Source organism: Athene noctua, chromosome 7, assembly GCF_965140245.1.
Source record: "Athene noctua chromosome 7, bAthNoc1.hap1.1, whole genome shotgun sequence".
Classification (NCBI taxonomy): Eukaryota; Metazoa; Chordata; class Aves; order Strigiformes; family Strigidae; genus Athene; species Athene noctua.
In genome coordinates, this window is record NC_134043.1 from 16,849,884 (window position 1) to 16,871,886 (window position 22,003).

The window sequence follows — 22,003 nt, forward strand, 5'->3', positions numbered from 1 at the left end:
AACAGGAGAGCCAAGAAAGACCAATGCTTTGCACAGGCTTTTGAAACATGTGCATGGAAGGGGAGCTTGCTCATGATTAGCTCCAATGAATTTTAGCCTAGTGAGGAGCTGGAGGAAAGTCACTGACCTGTTGTTCTGAGCTACCTGCAGGTGTAGAGCATTTGGAGGTCATTCATTAAAGGCAGTGCTGGCTACACACATGCTTGCAAATCTGCACCCACAAACCTCCAGTGCTGTTCAGCATCGCACCCCAAATCTGAGACACAGGAAGCATTAGGGCACTCATGGACCAGCTTTCCAGAAATAAACAAATGCTGCTTTGTCCACATCTCCCCTCCTGTGTTTCAATCTGCTCTGAGTTAATAATGCGTGTGGGGCTTGGGATGAAACTGATCTCTCCAGCCAATGGCACATGGAAAATTGAATCAGAAGCTGTAGGGACTTGCAGAGAGCAGGCAGTCTTTTTCCTTCCCCCCAGCAAAATTACCCCACGATGCCCCACTAATTTCACTACTTCATTTAAGTCTGGAGTCCTAAAGGGCTGCCCCTGTTTCCTCACTGTGGTTAGTGACCTCAAGCCTGGAAAAAAGTCACAGAGACTGCAATTTGGAGGAGAGAGCAGGAGTTTTCATTTCCCCCCACCCCTGTACAACTGGGCACCATCACTAGCAAAGTCCTTGACTCCTGTTAGAGAGCAGAGCGACCAGCAGAGAGCCAAAGCCCTCCACTAGGTGCTGGACAGACCAACACCCTTATGGACGGACATTGCTCTGGTCTCTAAACCACAGCACGCCGCTGTAATGTCTCTCCAGTCCAGATGATGCTAGTTAAGCAGTAGTGCCTGGATGTAACGTGCTTCCTTATGTCTGAGGTAGTAATGGTGCTCAGCAAAGGCATGAAGCAATTAATCCATCTTCAGGTGTTGCCCCCACAATAAATCAATAGCTATTAAGGATAATTTATCCCATTTTTAACAGTCACAGTTTTCCCCATTCTGAATTTTGATTTTAAATTACCAGCCTGCAGTGGGGCTTATTAAACCACGGTGCTTTTGAACTCGGAAGAGAAAGAAGGTGGGTCTTCTAATGCCTTTCACAGTCGCTTACATCAAGACATGCTTTACCTGTTGTGTGCACATCTGCAAATGTTCACCGAGAATCAGGCTTGGAGAGACCAGAGCATCAGAGCCAACACCATGTGTGCAGTGCCAGGATGTATTTGGTCTTGGGGAGCAGTAAGGTGAAAAGGGTGGCAGGATCAGAGAGATCTGTAAGAACCCCCCATTTGCCTCCTCCATCCCTCATGCCAACTCAGAGGAGGCTCAGCAGGAGGAGATAGGGGTTAATGGCACAACACATGGAGTCTGAAGTTACTGCTCTGTTGCAGACTGTGCTCTGTTGTAGCAAGTCCCATAACTGCTCCGTCCTCCTCTGCCCCTGGGGACAGTGGCATACCTGTGGTCTCATATGAACATACTTGAAAGGCTGTGAGGTGTTACAGCACTATCGTGGTCACACTGGCATTTCAACAGGAGGGAAGTGAATGTGGGAATTGTCAAAAGACAGAAAGAGCAGACTCCCAAGGGATGCCCCCAGTACCACTGAGCAGAACATGGGGCCTCTTTGGACCAGCCCCCAAAAACTCTTCCTAAGCATCTCAGACATACAGGTTACTCTGCATATGGAAGGAAAACCCAGGCAGTTAAAATCCACTTGATCCCAGAAACAAAAATAGAAATTAAAATAAATAGACTTTGAAATGTCTCTAGTACCTTTACCTGCAGAGGGTTCTTTGTGCTTATGGCAATGACGTGATACTTGTAGTAACACAGCTCACAGCTCCAGCATCCTCTCTCGCTAATCCATTTGATCAGACATGGCTGGTGCGTGCACTTCACCGATCCATCGCATCGACACGGGCTCAGCAACTCCCCCTGAAAAAGAGAGAAACATCAGTGAGGCTCCCTTCCTCTCACAGGCATGGCACAGCATGGCATGGCAGAAGCTCCATCATCCACCTATTTGCTCTTTGTTCCTTTTTATCTGGTTTGGCTTAGGTAATCATTCTGCCTCCACCTGGTTTCCCTCTAATAATTCTTGGCTGATGTGAACAGAGATGTAACAGTCTCAAATACTTGGGTCCTACATTTTTTTGTGAAAAGAGACAGATGGGTAGATAAGAGAGGCCTAATACCACCACTGAAGAAAAAATTAGATGAACACAACTCTTACTAGACACCAGAGGACTCACACTAGACCACAGCCATTGGACACAGCTCTGTTGGCAACCAGATGCAACTGTTTCATTGCTTAGGTTTCTGTCTCTCTGCTACCTATTTTAGAAAGCAAGGTTGGTGGTGGGGATAGCTACTAGACAGGCTCTGCTGCAGACTGGTGTCCCGCTCAGCCCGGGGTGGCTTCCTCAAGCCCAGGTAGGCAGGAGGGGGAACGTAGATGCTGCAGCCCTTGGTCTTTCTGCACAGGCTAGCTCATGCCAGCCGTGGAGGTGCCACTCCTCCCCGGGAGCTGGACTGAGCCCAGCGCCATGCGATACCTCCCAGGACTTGCCAGACAGTGGGCGTTTGCAGCGCTAGACACAAGATTCTCCTTCCTGGTGCTCCTGGACTGAAAGGGACAAACCTGACTACGGGTGGCAGGTGTGTGCTTTGGGTCCAGGTCTTTGTGTACTCACAGCCCACCAGGGAAAAGGTCCTCAAATCTCCCCCCCTCCCATCCACTGCCCCCAGTCTGTCCTGAAAGTGAGTCATACTGATGCGTAGCTTGTAAGGCTGGCTATTTCCACCCTAGAAGCAAGCATGATGGAGAACAAATTGTGTCCTGGCTTGTGACACACAGACATTTACGAGTGGTGGCCAAAACACTGAACCTCCTGGCTCACTCCCTTGTTTCTGGTATAGCTTTAAACATGATATCCAGGAAAACCCAATATTATTGTGATCCATCTGCTATCATCCTGTTCACAATGGGACTAAATGCCTCTCTGCACGCACAAGCTTGGGAGCTCATTTTACAGTCATTTGCCATCACTTACTTAGGGAAGAACAGAGCCGTTATATTTTACTCCCCACCTCTTAGTGATTAGAAGTCACAGTATAGACCCCCAATAGTGTATTTAGCTGTGCTCCAAGACAGAAAAGCTTCTAAAGGCAGAATGAGAATATCTACAGGATGGGGAAGGCTGACATCATACTTTCAGAGTTGGGGAGAGGGTATTTCCTCTTAAACCCCTTGATCAGCCCCATTATTACCATGATGGAGTACCAGGGTAACAGACCCTCATGTCTGAGGCTGCTGGACAGTAAAAGACAGCCATCCCATCTGCCTTGGGTTAGGAAACCAGATCCTGCTCCTGCTAACCCTGATGGGAAATTGTCTTAGCTTTCAGGGTACCACATCAGGTCTCAGGACCTGAGGAACTGAGCACCACGCTGGGCAAGAGTGATCCTTTTTTTATGAAACCTAATGTAAACATGTTAATCATTTCATTTGCTTCATTTAGATGACCTAAAAATGTCATCCACAAAATTTTAGAAAAACTGTAAATAACTGTTTACATTACTAAACCAGGCGCAGGTCTACCTGTCACCGTTTTTTCACTGCACACTGGAGGGGTTGCAAAGGGAGAGGGGGAGCAAGGAAGGTTGCAGGATCTGTGAACCTTTTTCACCTTGAAAGGTGTGACAGGATAAGCAGAAGGGAAGCAGGGAATGATTAGAAGAGAGGGAAGTCCATGTGGGAAGGAGCACTGACATTTGGCAACTCTGAGGTGCAGTTTGCGGGGTGCAGGTTCAGCTATGCCTGTTTGTGCCCCTTGCTGGGACGAAAGTGCAAAGGGTGATAAGGAACTGCGTGAGCATGTACTGCCAGCCAGGATGCAACAGGGGAGGGATCAGGGCTTGGCACTGCTCCTCCTCTCCCCTGCTCCCAAATCTCTTCCACACCAAGAGAGAGCCTGGTACAAGGACCGCTGCTCTGTGCCTCTGGACTACTCTCCTCATCTCAGTTCCTGATGCTTTATTTTCTCAACAGCTTCACTCCTCAGCAGACAAGTGTGATCCCAGCACGAAAGAGGTAATGCAGAAACATCCCAGCTCTACAGCTTCCCTGCCTTTCCACCTCACTGCACACCAGGGTCTCTGCAGGGCTCCTGCAGAAGGGAGCAGGAATTAAAAGCAACAGCTTCCAGGAGAAGGCAGAGGAGAAAAGCTGTAGCTGGAGCCTGGACTCACATTGGCTTCTTGGACTCTGTAACAAATGACTCTATGAAATCTGAGCTTGTCTCTTCAAAGCAAAGAGATGTTCATAGATGTCCTACACCTCCTCAGGGACCCTGTCCCCCTTTTCTAATTGGGACTCTCTGCCCCAGACAGTCCTGTCAGCTCCTGCAAGAGCTCAAGACTCAACTGCAGAGATGAATCCCCCAGTTCCTTGATTTTTGCAAATCCAGCAAAAACCTAATTTATCACATTTTCTCCAGCCATGTGAAATATTATATCCTTGCGTGCAGCGCACAGCTATTTTTGCATACTGTGAAGCCCAATTCTGTCCACAGCAGGCATTCGTAAAACACTGCCACACGCACACACGCGCACATGCACTTCTGTACCAGCTGAAAAATAAACACCGGGGGCATATTAAAGGAATAAATCCTTTGTACAGCAAAGGAGAAGGACTCTAATTGCTGGCTGTACAGTGAGCTCAAGAATGGTCCATGGGCTGTGATACACATGAAGGATTTGCTGCACAGAGACCTCTACTAAAAGCTACACACACAGAAAAGCAAGCCCAAAATGAGGTGCAGATCACAGCAATTAAAGATGGAAATTAAATCCCCATGCCAGTTTCTGTAGGTTTGTGGAAGATGGCTCTGCACAGCATATTCTCCAGTGCTTCAAACAACAGCATTCTTATCAATTTCCTTTAGGGACTACTCTCCAAAGACCCTTTGAAGAGTCTACTTCCCAACACTTATTTTTGCAATTTTCTTTTGTAGAGTTACATCCCATCACTCAGATCAGACTAAGCAGCATTTCTGCTTTGTCAACAACTAGTGGAGAAATGCTCCCTGGCTGCAAGTTTAATTCTCAGCTTGCTCAGTACCACCTTGTTCCCTTGAAACAACCAAGTGGACTTTGGACTCAGGGCACCTGTCATTTTGTTGTTGTTATCCAAGTCTATATTGGGGTTCATGTCAAAGGTGGAAAACCAGACTTAAGAAAAAGGGAAGGGTGCTCTGGCTCCAACCACAACCCTCTCAACATATGGATGAAATACTCCTCCCTATATTTAACTCTTCCGTACTTCTGGGAAGAGTAATGTATTAAGCAGTTATATATAATATTCCTCCCTATTTCTGGCTGTGATGGGAGCTTGTCTCTAGGAGCAGCAAGGGCAAGGACAGACTGAACTGGCTTTACCCTGAGGACGATACTGCTGGAGACGAATTGGGAGCTCAGGTCTGTTCCAGCTCTGTCCTCTCATAAATTCCCAATCTGTGCCCGTTGCAATACATCAAAGTGGTTAATGATTAACTGGGCCCTGCTATTTTTAAGCCTACTGGGAGGAGTTCTGAGAAAGTATGGGAAAAAAAATATTGCCCGTGCGCAGTTCTGATGCTCAGTATATCTAGGGAGAAAATAACAACATCAGCAACAGAGTCACCCCTGTTGCGTGCTGGTGTCAGTGTTTCACCTGTCTGTTTTGTCTGTCATTTATCAGTGCTGGGAGCCCATCCACACACTGCTTCTAAGGTTGCAGCTCCTCACCCACCAGCAGACAGTCATGGGATGTGCTTCCCAGGCCTGTTCTTTTAAGTCAAGTATAGCAAATTTGCCCAGCCAGTCTCCTTTGAACACGGCAGAGCTGGGGATGATGGTGTCATTGGGCCAGGACGTGGTCTTGTGGGCTCTCCCAGCTCCAGCTGTGCTGACCTACGTCTGCTGCCTGGGCTGCTCCTGAGCACCAGCTCAGCTGGAAAAAGCCACGGTAGCAATATCCTGCTACCACAGCTATTAGTAAACATTTTGAAAACCCATGCAAGCTGTACAGCAAATTGTGATAGCTGATGGTGATCATAACACCTGCAGTTTTTCCTCAACTGTGTGTCTTCCCTGCTCAGGTGTGTAGTCCCAGTCATCAGCATCACCCACAGGACCAGTGCCCTGCACCAGAGCGGGGTAGTGAGAAGCTGAAAGTTGTCCACATCACAAGGGCTACCATCTCTCTCTGGGTATGCACATGCAGCTGCCACTGCTCACGGGAGTAGCTACACGCATGGATCTGACTGCTAACATTTATCTGAGTTTGTCTTGTTTGGAAAAGGAAACCAAGAATATTTAATTTCAGGTCTTCAACTGAGTCTCCTAAATACACTTAAATCTTCACATTGAATTTAAATGCAATGGGAAGTTTTATTATGGCAAATAAATGCCAAATTATTTCTATATTAGGAACATAATTACAGAGGAATTATGTCCAATGGCAAAGAGAAACCCATTGTTACAGAGCTGGTAAACTTCAATAAACATGTAGTAATGATCACTCTGTCTTCACACACACTTAAAAGAACTGCCCCTCCATCCTTTTAGACTAAACACACACGTTACTATCAGCATCTCAAATGCTTCCCATGAGTACTTTCCTGCATGCAAGCACTGTGCTGGTCAGCAACAGATAACAGGGGACATGAAATAATTAGCTATGAATATATATGTATGTATGTGGCATGAAACTCTCCAGCACTGGAAGAGATTGATGCAGAGTGTGTACCCAGACAGGAGTGGGCTTATGTCTCCTGTGGTGTTGGGACAGCACAGGACACGGCTATGTACAAGGTGGGGTGGCATCTCCCCAGGCACCCTGGCAGAGCAGGGTGCTGACCCCAGTCTCTACCTTGGCAGCGATTTGCCAAGACCTTCCTTGGGGGAAGATTCCCCGACTGGGCAGCTCCCTAGAACCTGGGAAATCTATAGGAAAATCTGTGTGTGTGATTATAGAAAGAAATCACCCAGACTCCTTGCAGCTCCCTTCCCAGCCCCAGGCGCCACCATTGCTGCCATGCCACCTCCGAGACCAGGACTGGCTCATTCCACAGCTCTCCTGCAAGACTGGGCAACCCTGCAGGATGCAGAGGCAAGATCCTTGTGCCCTGGGGTGCAATGAGTACCCCCCACTCCAGCAGCAAGATAAAATGCAGCTCTAGAAAGGACTGAAGAAAAATCCAGCTCTGAACAATTATTTCTGTTGCTCAGCCGTGTCTTTAAACCTGCGGCTGTCTGGATTAAATTTTTGGTCTGGGATCTTAGCCTGGCAGCTCCCTGGGGCAGGACCTCATCTTTGCAGGGCTCTGGCATGGTAGAAGTGTGGGTCCCTCTCTGGGAATGCTCATTCCCACGGCAGTACGAGTGAGCAGCCACAGCAGGGCATGGCAGCCTGGGGACTCTGAGGTGGGTGCAGGAGGGGAACAGTTCTGTTTTTTCATGGTTTTCTGCAATTTTCGATGGGTATTAGCTGTTCTGGCAGCCGTGCGAATGGGGCACTTATCTCCGACAGGGCGATGACTAATCTAGCAACAAAACACAAGCATCCCTCTGCCTACAGGCTGGGTGCAAGTGAAAAGGCAGCTCAGCTTTAATGCACCCAGTGAAACACCACGCAACCCTCCGGGCCCATCAGGCGTATTTTGGCAATGTCTGGAAACGTGGGTGGTGGTCAGGAGAGAGATATGTTTCATACAGTCCTGAGCTGAGACCCAGTGTTTGTTCCAGAGCGAGTCCTGTCTGAAAAGCCACCACGTCTGCAGAGTCCTGATCCTCTGAAAACAGCACAAATTGCCTTTCCGCCCACGGAGGCTGCTGCCGCGACACCTCCGAGGAGCACCAAGGCTGCCACGCTGCTCAGGCTTTTTCTGCACCTCTCTGATGAAAATATGAAAGGCTGCAGCCACAGCTGTGGGGAAGGCAGGGTGGGACCTGCTCTGCAGGAAAAGTCATTGCACGGCTATCACAAGTGACGACTTTCTGGCTGAGCCATTGCTGCCCACAGCCTTCAGCTTTACTATGGCCAAGGAGAATTTCAAGTGACCTCTGCTCCTTCCCGTCTCCATTGTTTTGTGCCTGTCACTGCTGCTGGGACAGATGGATGGATGGACAGACAGTGCCAGAGATGGCAGCTCAGAATCTGGGAGTAGGATGGTGAAGGGGGAAGAAAGGGAGGCTTTCCTTTTTCTGAGCCTTGCCAATCCGCATGAGGTCTCTTTGTTGCTGCAGAGCTAAGTGACCATCACCCCATCTGGCCTGCTCACCAGGGCATCAGTGAAGCTTGCCCATGTTTTAAGCCAAAAGATGTTTTTTTGCTTAAAGTGGATGACTCGGGAGGCTCACCTGTGTTGGAGGCAGACAGCAGATAAAACCCCTGTGTCCCCATGCCCAACAATAGTGGAGGGATTTGGGGGAGAGGCATCTGGCCAGTCCCCGTCTCAGAGCTGTGCTCTGGTCAGCAGAGCACAGGAAAGCCTCAAAAGGGCCCTGAGCTGCATCATGGCATTGGGTCTCCTCTTTACCAAATTGCCCTTCTCCTCCTCTGCCACCTCGGAGCGGGATGTTCAAAAGCAAGACCCCCACAGCACTGCCTGTGTGCTGTGGTGGGATCCCCACCACTTATTAACAAGGATGAGTGTCTCTTTGAAAAAGCCTGAGGGCAGCTCCGTACTCCACCTTTCCCCCAGGGTAAGCAATGGTCCAATGGACTCAGCCGGGCAGGAGCAGCGACAAATCTCGGCAAATAGATCAGCTCTCAGCCCCACCAAGGCGAGAAAAAAGGATGGCTTTTTTTCCACCTTTAATTACTAAAACCCTAAAGAGCTCTGCAGGGCAGGAGGGTGGGTGAGAGACAAATGAAGACAAGGAATAAAAACTCAGGAAAAAAAGAGAGAAGGAGGAAGATGCTTGAGAAGTCCTCGGTGCAGAAGGCCCAGCACATTAGAGAGCAGCGTCTCTGCCTCCCTCTGACAGGAGCCTTCGCTGCGGTGACTCATCCTCAGAGCAGTCTGAACCGGTGGCTCCGCTGCACAGCTCTGCCCTCGCTCCCTCACTGATTTCCAGGGGAAGGTGATTGAACGCAGCTCCACAGAGCCTAATGTGAGCTGTCAGGGAGCTGGGGCACATTTGCTCAATGCCTTGGAAACAGAAAAGCAAAGGAGGAATGTTGCAGAGTTTAATGTGAAATATTTGGACACGGCCCTACCCCTTCCCATTAAAAAAAAATTAAAAGGAGAAAAGGGCTTACTCTAGACAAGGGCTGTTTCAGTATTTAGCTGATGGTACCTTGCTCATGTGTTTGCCCGCAGGCAGGCACAATCCACCAGTTCTGGGTGCATCCCTGCCACCACTGGTAAAGGTCAAAGGGAGCCGGTACAGGTAGGACCAGAAACATCAATCTCCTCTAAGGGGAAGTACTTTCAAGGAGCAGAATGCATACATTTTTGTGAGAAACAGAGAATCACAGGGTATTTTTTGTGCAATGGGCTATGGAGGATTTTAACACCTGGTTTCAGGCCAGTGAAGGGTGAAAGGCAAAGAGGCCTATGATGTAAGTCCCACTCAGCTATGAAAGGGGGACAGCATGAAAAGGGATGCTGGGGGCTGGTTCTCACCTGGGACAGGTGAAGAGAGGAGAAGAGTCCCTAAGGGTCCCTTTAACTGAGAGGGAAGATGCTGAGCTCCGTCTCTGTGTGTGGGTCTTGCCAAACAGATGGGCCCTTCTGGGCGGACATTCGTCTGAATCCTGACTCATCAGTTGTCCTCAGAGCAAATAACACAGCAAGCACTGGGACCTGCAAGCAGTCCTACCACGCTGTTTCTGCCACCACTGAACCCAAGAAGAAGCCACGACTGATCCTGCACTGTGTCCAGCAGACTGGGCCATTCTGCATCCCGCAATATAGCAGAAGGGCTCTACTGACTTCAGAAAGGAGAAAATATGGGCCTTGACTTTCTGTAGGTGTTTCTCTCCAGCAGTTTGTGCCAGTGGTGTCCCTGGCTCCGTTTGTCAGCAAAAATGGAAGTCCCACCACCCCGTTTCTCTGCCACAGGGAAGCAGACACCAGGCTGTCCCGGCTGCGCACAGGCGTGTTGGCAGAGCCCAGCCACAGCCCTGCCGTACCGCTGCAAGCTCTTGCTCTGGCAACTATCACACAGGCTTTTGGCCAGTGTCAGCTATGCCACCAAAATATGAGTAGAAAAGGTTTGTGAAAATCTGTCCCACCCGAAAAAATTCAAACCTTTCCTGAAATATGGAATAACAAAGGATTTTCAGGAATTACTTATCAATAGCCCAAGAAACAGAGAGCTTACAATATATAGATCACATTGAGATCTATTTGCTTTTCTCTCTACAGAAGGATTTCCACAAGAAAAATAACTTTACTTAGGTCTTCTAGAGCCCACTTCATCCTAATGTCATTGAACGTGTTTTTGATTAGCTGATTTAAGTAATTCTTACTAAATGTTGCTCAGTTGCAAGGAATCAAAAGGCAAGCATCTCAAATATCACCTGCTGTGCCTCATCAGGTGTGATAATAGCACCAATTAAGTGAAGAGCCTTCAGTGAATAGAAATCACAGCGCTGCACATGTGAAATCAAGATACCTGAATACCCCTGAGCACTTGGGTGTTATAGAGCGAGTTCAGCTCCAGACTTGTCCTGAATACAGAATGGAGCTGTTTTAGCATCTCAGAGACTAAGTGTCCTAGTCTGTAGCTCTTGGGCTTTCACCCAAAGTATTGAGGCTTTAAATTTCTGGAGATTTACTGTAGACCACATCCATTTTGTGAGCTAGAACAATCTAGTCTCTTCTGAAAGAGAAATCCACTGTGTTTCACTTTGGTTCTTCTTAATTAAAAAATAAAAGTATTTCAGACAATACTTAGATTTATTCTGTGTGAGATACAAGAGTGAGCTCAATTTTGTTCGCTAGGATGCTGGGGTAAATCTGATGTGACTCCATGAAGCCAAACAGCTCTTCAGCGTGAATCAAGTACCCTTAAGTTATGGCTTGTTGTAATAAATTTTCAACCAATTAAAGAGGTTTTCAATTATTATTTTTTTTTCTACTGAAAAAGCCTCAGCTAAATAGAATTCTTCTAAATATACTGCTTCTTTTTCATGGAAAAAAAAAAAGCAAGCATTCCTTATTATCTCTAATCCTTGGGGACTTTCACCTTTCTACTTCTTCAGTCCTCATCAGATCCATCAATGTGTATTTTAAAAGTTCGAAGTATAAAGTTAATGCTTTCAGCATGCAAGTACTATACAATACAATCCTTATCAGAGATGTGCTCATAATTCAGCAAATTGAACTTTGCAGCTACTTCCCTGGGAAGCTGTTCATAAAGATACTCAGCTAATGGCCATTTCAGAAAACATTATGCCATCAGCGTCTGAGGAGCAGCCATGAAAAATCCACAGAAATGGATCCTGGTTTGACTCTCCAGATGATAGATCCCACTTTTAAAGATAGTGAAACAAACAGAGCAATAGACTTTTCTTCTTTTCTTTTTTTTTTTCTTTTCCCCCCCCCCCCCCCCCCCCCAAGAATGCTGAAAAACCCTTCAACACAAGAGCTGGGAAAATCTTTATTCTGTACCATTTGCCTCATCTTCCTGCTTTCTACATGAATGAGAATATGTCCAGGTGCTGTTGGCAGCTTTACAGCTCTGAGATGCTCCTTCCAAAAGTGTAGCAACTGTTGAAGAGCTGCTTCATGTCAGTACCATCAGCTCATCAATAGAGGGGAGTGGAAAATGATGGTACCGCAGGATTTGGGGGTTCCTGTTTGCCACAGTACCCTCAAGTGACCTCCAGTCAGGACCAAGGGCAGCAGGGTGGGGAAACTGGGGGAGCTGTGTGCACGTTCAGTAAGTGGAAGCCAATGATAAGGTGCAGACATAAGCACAGAGTACATCTCCAGTACTCGAAGGCAGCATGTCCCAGCTGGGAGCTGATGGGGATTTGGGAGGAGGGGGGTCTCCAACAAGTCTGGATGGGGATGGTTATGCAGGAGCTTTTCCTGCTCCACCTGGGCTGGTCAAAACTGGCAGCTGAGAGATGGAAACCCTCCAAAGCTATCTTTGTCTCCAAAGATGTTTGTGTCTCTTGCCACGTGGGGTAGCACTGGGCTGGGGGCAGCCACTGGCCTCAGGTGCAGCCAGGGTGAAGGCTGCTGCTGGGGCCAAGGGTAGCCTGGCATGGGGCTGAAAGCAGAAGTGGTGGAGGGGCAGTGAAGTGGGAGACAGCACATCACACACAGGGCTGCCGCAGCGGCTGGGGAGCTGTGATATAAAATAATGAGCACGGTTTGTTTACTTTTAGCTTCGGTAGCGCTGCAGGACTGAGCTGTTTCATTAAGACGTGGCCTGATCTGCTTTTCCTTTCTGCCTCCTGGACTCAAGGAGAAGAATACGCAATTACAAAGTTCACTCATGTAGAGCCCTTCAATTACTGGGTAACTCAGTTACGGCTTTTCCAAACGTTATGAGACTCGTGCAGTAGGACTTGACATCTGAAGTAATTCATTTTTCATCTGCCGATTAGCAGAAATTAAAATGGTTCTCAGAACATCCCAGTTTATGTGAGATCAAGTTCCTTATTACTACAGACTGTCTTAGTGGGGAAGGCATTTCTTTTTAACGTCTCAGGCAACCCTGTAAAGAGAGATGCTGAACAAAAATATATGAAGGAGGCAGCAGAGGGGAGCACAGAGGCCCTCAGGGACCGTGGACGGTGGTGCTCCAGAGCCTTTGCTTTCCAATCCTGCCATAAGGTCACTTAAATGTTTGGCAGAAAGACAAAATGCTTGCTGGCACAAACATATACTGGAGGCAGAGGCACCTCCTTTGGAAATGATGCAGTTACAGAGTAAGGCTGAACTGCCTCTACTGACAATGAGCTAAATATCAGCCATAAATATAACGTGTTTCTTCAGCAGGTATCTGCCGAGCTGGTGGGTGAAGTGGCAGCAGAGCAGCTGCCTGCAGGATGCACTCGTGCAGCGATGATGGATGCTGCTCACAAACCCCAACAGGCCAAACCAACCACCCGCCAGTAATACTGGGGAAAGACCTGCGGGGCTGGGGTGGGAGGTGTCTGCAGGGCTGGCAACTCAGGCTGACGCCTGGGGGAGTCAAGGGGCTGCAGATTAGATGGGAGAGCCAGCAGCAGTGTCGAGCTGCTGGAGCAAGTGATGGGATAAGGAGGGGACAAAAGCAGGGAGCCTCAAATCACTTGGCCATGGCAAGAGTGGTCACATTGCCCCTTCACTTGCTTTCTACTTTCAAGGCATCCTGGGTGCTGGAAAAATAGGTGAAGACCCCTGGGGAAATGCTGGGATTAGGAGGTGGGTGAGTGCAGTCTTGCCAACTCTCAGCACCATCCTCCGCCCCCACTGTGGGAGCGTGGTCCAGAGCTCATAAACCCAGAGGCCCACTTAGTCGAAGTGCAGCAAAAATAAACCATGGGAAAGGAGAACAGGCAGCCTAATCCCCAAATCCCTTTGCCTTGCATGACAACTTTCCAGCTGAGAGCAGCTCAAGAGGATAGATCCGAAGGTACTGGCGGCACTGGCTGCACTGTCCCCGGGGGAAGCTGCACAACATTAATTCTGATTTTTCAATGCTGCCCTGGCCAAAGGCATCCTGTATAAAAAGCTGCATGAATCTATGTGTTTCAGTCTTTGCCTGCATGTACCTCCTGGTGCAAAGCCTTGTTGTGTTTTCCTACCCCAGCTGGGGAATCCAGCTTTCCCTTTTGCAGGAAGAGTATAAAACAGAGGAGAAAAGGTAGAAATGAATGCAAGAATAGCTGTAACATCAGTAAAGTGTGCTACAGAGGCCATTTTCTAGCTTTTCTTTTGGTCTTCCTCTTGCACCAGAACAGTATCAGGTTTATTGTGCGTGTAAGAGTTAAATACACACAGAGAGACATGTATATATAAGCAGTGCCAGGGCTCTGAGGTTTTGGCACTGTCAGTGTAAAGATATTAAGCATTACATAGGGCTGATTTATTATCTGACTCTGAAATAACCTTTTGAAGATATACTGATTGGCAATTTGCATATTAACAAATACATCAACACTGAGGCAATGTCAGATGTTGTGCACGGCTATGTTCCACTCCAGAGGTGGCTGAATTTCAAACAGTGGCCAAATAATTTGTATCCTTCAGCACAAAAGATGCCCTATTGAAATATGAATCATTACCCTTTCTGTTGTTGATCTTTATTGTGCTTTGACAAATTGCTTCCCCTGCTCCATCCCCATGGGATTTGCTGTATCAGATATAAAACCTGCTTCTGCCATCTGAGATTCCTCCTACCACACCTGGATTAGGTTACTTAACTTGGTGAACCACATCTAGTCAGCTAGGGCCATGACAGGTCTTCCAGCATCCTCCTTTAGCTAGGGGGTAGGCTGCCTTCCTCTGAAACCACACCTCTCCTCCATAACAACTTACAGTTCCCTTAGCAAGTTGTGTCTCCACACAGCAAGGATCAAGTGTCTGCTCCTGGCTGGCCTTTTCTTTTGCCTTGGTAGTGAAGCTAAAGGCGCAAGCAATGAAACTGGTGCTTAGCCTGCTCTTGGGCAGTGTTGGAAATGAAAAGTCGGTGTGCACCGACCCATGGGCTTCAGCCACTTGAGCTGCACAGAGACACTGCTCCACCACTGTCTCCAGTGGTGATGATTTTATTCTCTTTCTACTCTGTGGTCAGTTTTTAGGATGGGATTGTCCTTTACATCCACCCAGCTGCTCTACTCTACTTTCTGGTACACCAAGCTAAGAGCAACATGGAAACGCGATGCTTAGCCAGCCCACTTCCCTGATAATGACCCGCTGTCATCTGGCAGCACTAGTTACTCCTTCATTACTGATCATGCTGCAAGCAGCTGGGATGCAAAAGGGTCACCAGCTGGGCCATCAGAGAGAGAAGAGGAAAGAGAGATGCTATTCTCATTGCTTTGCCCTGGCTGTCATGGATGTCAAGTGGCCAGGGCTGGAAGTCCCAAGAGCTGAGATCTTTTAGTGTGGCACTCCTGGGCTTTGATATGCCAGGAATATTTTTAAGAGTTTTTTGAAAGTTCCTAGGTTTTTTTCTTGCCTTTTCAGAACCGGGGTTAGTAGAAAGATGGGCACAGAAATAATCACTATTCACAGATGTGTACTACCTGGAAGAAGTCCCACTAATTGTTGAGATTTGTGTTCAGGGCAGGGTAGTGTGTAATCAGCTACTCATCTGCTCCTTGGTGCTGAACGCTGAGAAGTGTCTGCAGAGCCAAAAGCATTCAGGCAAGACTAAAGAAACTCATTACCCAGCCATCACCCTTCACGGCGATGCTCCGGGAATGGGAAATATCTGCATCAGCCACAGATGCTCCTTGTGAGCTGCAGTGCACTGGGAAGCCCAGCCGCCTGAGGTCGCCATGGGCAGAGCAGGTCCTGGCCCCGGCTCTCCCTCCTGCAGCTCAGCTGATGACATGCTGTTGGGTTTGGGGCAGCCTCCACCTCGGGATCCTTGCTCTGTGTATCAGGGTAATGACTCTTACCCACTGCACACAGCCAACTGGAGACTTCATTGCTCTGCATTTGTCAAGGGCTTTAAGATCTTGAATAAACAAGGCTGTTGAAGAGCAAATGATTAAACGTGGCTGGCCACCACTCTGCACAGACACTGATCTTCACTAGCATGCCCTTGCTGCTCTGGCAGTTGGAGTGTCCCTGACTTGAGCACTGGGGCAGCCCACATCTGCTCTGGAAGAAGATCCCATCCCTTGCGACAGCCCGGTCCATCCGCAGGGGTGTGTAAGTGGCAGCTGTCCTTCAGAGCCCCCTGCCAGTGTTATGTGAAAGCAAACTGAGCCTTTGAGGGAAAAGAGGTTGTTCTACTACTGCACACCCACCCAGTCTTCTCTTATTCACTACATTTACACACAGATCCCCCCCAGTCTGACTTCTGTGTCCTTGCTGAAAGGAATGGGCAGTGGGAGGTGATTTTTTTTATTTCCAAAACGAGTACCTCCAGCTACCATGCAAGCCTTTGGGAAGTGCTGGTGGTCAGTGAAGTCCAGGGTTGGCTGAGGGGGTTGAGGTGCCTTGGCAGAGACACAGCACCTGCATCCATGGCTCCTGCCCAAGCCACGTCTGCCTTCATCTCTTCTATCCCTGCATTTCCACAGGCAGTACATTTCACTTGGAGATTTTTTCTGAGGGGCAGTGAGCAGGAAATGAAACCGGTGGTGCCTGCCGGCAAGGGTACTTGTAGTCATCCTGAGAAGCTGGAGGACTTCTGACAGCCCTAGGGCCTGGCAGGTGGAAAAGCTCCTTCTACATCCTCCAGATCTTCTCCTTCTTGTGCTTGGCCACCATCCCTGGGCTCTGTCAGCAGCCGGGAAAGCTAAGCAGGATCTCCAGGTGGAACCTGCCTCCTGGGCTTCAATGTCCAGAGTCTCCAGCAATTTTGCCCTCTGCTGCTGGGAACAGACCACAGGTTTTGAGTTTTTTAATTTAATTTCTTTAATTTCTTTGGCGATATCAGAGATGAAAGTCTGCCTGGTAACAGTACAGATGAATGTGAGCACACAGGGTCTTGAAACATGCTCTGCTGCACTGCCATGTTTCAGGGCTGGCTGTATTGCAAACAGAGAGCAGGGTGCCCAGGTCATTCGTGACCAGCTCGTATTCTGGTTAAATTCATTGCTTAATAGGAAAAAAATAATAATCCAACCCTGTGACTATTAGATTTGCCCACTGTTACAGAGGGGAGCTCCCCTCCCCCCTTACCTGATTAGACTGCAAGGAAACAGGGACATAAACTGAGTTTCCCCAAGGTGAGCCTGAAATACGGGCACGTTTGTCACCACAGGAATGATTTTATTTGCACAGCCTGCAGGTAACTCGGACATGTGAAGGCACCGTGTAGCGCTTGGGCTGAAGCACACGAAAGGAAGGCAGAGGGGAAGCGGTCACCTCGGCATAATGTGATGAAAGGGAGCGAGGTGTGAAACTGCAAAGGAAACAGAGACACGAGAGCTGTGGTGCGAGGAGTAAACGCAGGCTGGCAGCGTGCGCCGAGCCCTGCCCATGCTGCCAGCACACTGGCCACAGTCGATAGTGGTGCTGGCTGTGCAGAAACAGCCAGGCAGCAACCCGGGGAAGTGGTTTTCCCTATGAGGTGGCGATAAACAGCTGCTAGGACTGAATGTGTTAAAGTCAGGCTGCCCTGAGACTGCCAGCAGATCCAGTCCTGCCTTGACCTGGGTGATGCTCTGGGCCTTGTGATTTCAGGCAGGGGGACCTCAGAGCTGATTACCTGCTCACTGCCCTGGGTACAAGCCCTTCAGAACAGGGCTTTGCACTGTCCCCAGCTTTGTACAGACCCTTGCACATTGTCTTCCAGAAGCAAACCCAGTATTTTCCCCATGCTAAATATGAAAGAAGCTCAGATACACAAAGGCAGTCACTCAAACCTGTCTGTCTGACTCTGCCATAATCTTTCCTTTCCTCCTTGGCTGCTCTTTACATGACCTCTCTACATACACTGATTTCTTTTTTTTCATCCCAGACTGTCAGGAGGAGATGGCAATAGACAGCTGCTTACACTGTGCCATGTCCACCTGCACTGTTCTCTCAGGAGAAACATCATATGACACAGCTGTGAAAGATGATGGGAGCAATATCTTGGGACAGACACAGGGAGCAAGCAGTGCTATTATGCATCAGCAGTGTAGATGTACCCAGGCTCTTTGCACATCAATACTCATTTATGGAGATTATCACACATAGAAGAGATTCCTTGTTCCCACTGGGCAGTGGCAGGAGGATCCTAAATTGCCCTGGAACACAGAACAATCCTATTACAGCCTTTCTTTTAAAGTATTAATATTGAATTAAAACTAAAAGCATCGTAGCTAAAATAGAAAGCATTTCCAGGAGCCCAACTTTCTAAAATAAAACCCAGGGAGAACCTAGGGCTTTTCTGGCTCAATCCTCCTCAGCAGGGACCACACAGCATCACAACCTACCTGCAACTCTGCATCTCCTCAAAAGGCAACCCAGGACTTTTCCTACCCAAGCCTTCTCTTTAACCTGGTGATTGAAGGCACCTGTGGAAAGCCATTAGGCTCATCTCCACAGTCCTGTTCCTTGCTATCAGACACACTTGAGCATCCCATATACACCCTTTAAGAGCAGAAGGTAAGGCTGGTTTAGGGTTAGGATAAGGCAGTGGGGTCTTCTCTTGAGGAGGCTGAGGCTACAGCTACCTGCCCAGGAACGCTCCCAGGATTCCCAGAACTGTAGCCTCTATAGCTGAATTACTTATTAGATCAGCTGTGACGAAGGTACTTTTAGGCTTCTATTAAAGCAGAGAGGTGGCTGGGCATAGGTTTACTAAGGGTCATGCAGCAATCTGGGAAGCTTCTGCTGGCACTTGGGTGGCTGTGTACTTGGCCAGCTCTGCTAATCTGGCTGAAAAACAACCTGGGAAAAACTGAAGTCTTTGATGGGGCCAGGGAAGGGATAGATACATAGAAGGGAACCTGTCCTTAGAAGCAGGGTGGAAGGATGCTGTGCTGCCTCTTAGGCAGCAATGTTACTGCCTTGATTTGGCTTCAGTGGGTTGTGATATGTTGCTCTGAGTCGTGCAGGATTGGTTTCCTTGGTACAGTGACAATGTTAACTTGTACCTTCCTCCTAGGAGGATTAGCTCACTGGTCTTGTGGTCCCATGCAGAGCAGGGTAGCAACAATTTTTCTCAGCCTCCCCTTCCCTTGTCTCCTCTTCTTGTCTCTGGGCATGCAGTGCCTGCATGTGTTCTATGAGCTCGTTCCTAGGCATGAATTTTAAGTGTTTAGCAACAAAATACAAACTAAATTTATTCCTAAATCAGAGCTATTGTCATGGGGAAGAAAAAAAAAGTCACCTGATAGACTTTGGTGACCAGGAAACACCCAAGCCTGCCCTCTCATCAATGCATCAATATTTCTTGGGTACAAAATCTCAAGAGCAGATTAATGGCTGAATGTAAGCAGGGAGTTGGCATGAGGTTTTTAACCTGAAACTAAACACATACAGTCTTTAAGTTTATTTGATTTAGAAGCTCCTCACAGTTCTCCAGTCCCTAGAGGAGACTTTCTGCTCTGCACAGTGCAGGACTAGAAAATGGGAGTGCTATAGATATAAAGGATGGTAAGTTACATCTACCTCATCCTTGCTGTGTTTTAGGCTTGTCCTCTCTCACATGAACCTGAATAGAGACATCCAGTCAATGGGGAGGGAATATTTTTCACCAGAGAGAGGCAATACAGTTCTGATTTTTTTTTTTTTTTTCTTCCCTGATCTTCAAGAGTTTGAGATGATCTTGGAGCTAAAAGTAATTTTTCTGTCCATGAACCACTGTTTCTCTGAGGTTTAAGGCCCTCAAATAATGGGGCTGCTCACCCCTAGTTTTGGTTGGTGCTCAGCTCTCTAACCTCCTCTCTCACACATACCCCTACCTCCCAGGGCTGCACATTCTCACCTCTTTTTGTACAACCAGATTAATCCAGAGCCTCTGTATCTGGCCTGTAATTAACACGGGTTTTTCTGTGGTTCAGGGCAGTTTCTCACCTGTATCAGCTCATGATGAAAGCTATTACTGCTCTCTCCAATGCTGTGAGCTAAGGGACTGCACGGAGAACTACATCTCCCTGGCCTACCCCCAGGCTCACAGAAACATGTTGTTGCAACCCAGCAGCCTTTCAGGAAGTCATTCACTTCTCTTCAGTGATTTTACTATAATTCTGTGCTTTTGTGACTTGTGAAGCGGTTGTTGGCAGTGCTGACACTGCTGCCTGCACTACTGTGAACCTGCTATGAGCCATCACTCATCTCTGACCTGTCATCTTGGACTCTGCATACACAGGCAGCAGTCTCTGGAACAACCACAATCTAACAATTTTTTTTTTGCAAGTATGACAGGATAAGATATTGTGAAAATGAAGACCAAGACTCTTGGGAACAATTCTGAAATCTGTACCCCAAAGACCCCCAGTTTCTCTGCCTAATGTTATGTTTTCCTTTACACTTCAAGAAAATTATCTTAGCCTGTAAGCCTGTATTATCTGAGACAAGCACTGCCAGCAGCAGGCTGGAGATGCTGTTGAGGTCTTTGGGATGCTTTTCCTCAGGGCAAATAATTTTATTCCCCCCCCCCCCCCATTCTCCTGAATGGCTCGTTAGATCCTATTTAGGTGGAAACAGTACTTATTTCACTTGGGAGATACTCAGAGCTGTCTGCCAGGCAAGTGCTATCTACCTGGAACTATTTTGGAGGATGCTTTTCCACAATTCAACAGTAATTGTAACAAGATCACCCAGGTGTATTAGCAAACTGGGAGCTTTGAGTGCTAATATTAAATGAGCAATAAGCTGTTTACCAATTTGAGATTTACCTGTTCCCTCTACGAGTGTGAGTTTGGAGGTGGTTGCTTTTGGTGATAGTGGCTGATTTGAGGATTGCTTGTCCTGATTCACATTCACAAAACCCAGAGCAGGGTTTAGCACAGGGGAATACCCATACCAGAAGTCAGTGAAAAGGCAGGAGAGGGACAGGTACCCCATTGTGCATATGGCCTGCTGAAAGCTGCAAGGTCAGGGAGGGAGGTGATTATTTAGCAAAGTTCAAGGAGCAGCAATGGGAGAAAGTGAACAAAAATCCCCCACACAAGAAGGGTCCACCTTAGCCTGGATGATGCTCTTCTGGGCTGTGAGGGGTCTTGCCCTTGCATTGACTTTGTTCTAGCCTTCATGTGTCATAAACCACAATGTTTCTGCTATTCTGTGGATGCCTTTTCTGGATTGCTTCTGTATTAGGAATAACACACCTTTATCCTTGTAGCCAGGGAAAAAAGCCTAAAAACATTAAAAAGAGGCTCTTCCAGAAAGAACATGACTGGGTTTGACTTCAGAGGAAGGAGTTTCTTTGGTGCAGAAATTTTTGTTGCCTTGCACTGTAGCTTGATGTTATCTCCTTAGGCCAAGAACTGTGAGCCTCTAGCCCAACCCCAGTGAGAGCAGACCATGGGAAGCAGATCTGAGCTATGGGAAGAGGTCCATGGGCTGGTGGCCAGCCACACATCTTCCCTTGCTAATGGAGGTAAATGCCTTTACATTAAAAAATTGAAGCCTGCTTTCAACAGACAGATATAAGGCTGAAAAGACTGCTTCAGCAGCCAGTTCCAGCCTCCTGTTATTGCACGTCATATACATTTGCTCACAAACGTGCTCTGCTCCATTATAAAATCAGTTCCATTTAATGCCCCAACTTCTTCTGAAAACCTCCTCCAAAACCTCCCTACTTTGTCACTTAGAAACTTGCTTATGATTTTCGCTCTAAATTAATTCCAGATCTATCTGTATTAAATACTCCTGCTGCAAAATATTTTGGGGGCTTAAACAGCTCTTTTTCCTTCCCCAGAGCTTCCCCTCTCTTGTGTATTTACAGGGATAAGTTGGATCCCCTGTCAGCTGTTTCTTTTTCCTGGACTCACGAGCCCCCACTCGTGAGATCACCTTGCTGTGGTAATGTGTGTAGCCTGTTTCTGTGCTGCTTCTGGGTTGCAAGCCTCTTCTATAAGCATGAGCCATCTGCTGCTCATGCTATCCTAGCCCAGCCCTTCTTGTAGCCAGACACAGAGGTATCAATATTGCACAGGAGCTGGTGGGGAGACTGTTTTCCACAGTGTTGCAGGATCACGTTTGTCTTTTTCATTCCGGAAGCACCCTGGTCATTCAAAATCACCATATGTTCAATGACAACACCAAGGTCTTTCTCTGCATTACAGACGCACAGATACCAGGCTTCCTCAAGGAGATCAATTGCCTTCTATCTGTTGTTCTTAATTTTTCTAAAGTGGAGATGATGGACACAAGGAAACATACACCCCTCTGCTTC

At 47.7% G+C, this 22,003-nt stretch overlaps 1 protein-coding gene across 2 annotated transcripts in view; it reads right to left on the reverse strand.

The window, feature by feature from the left end:
- Window positions 1–22,003, reverse strand: part of MARCHF4 (membrane associated ring-CH-type finger 4) — a 110,993-nt gene that overhangs the window by 35,818 nt on the left and 53,172 nt on the right. Inside the window, exon 2 of one of the 2 annotated variants that reach the window (XM_074910924.1) lies at window positions 1,778–1,933. In XM_074910924.1, coding sequence (XP_074767025.1) covers window positions 1,778–1,933 — 156 coding nt within the window. Of the gene's footprint in view, window positions 1–1,771; window positions 1,934–22,003 lie in introns of both variants that reach the window. The other variant, XM_074910923.1, reaches the window with a different exon arrangement.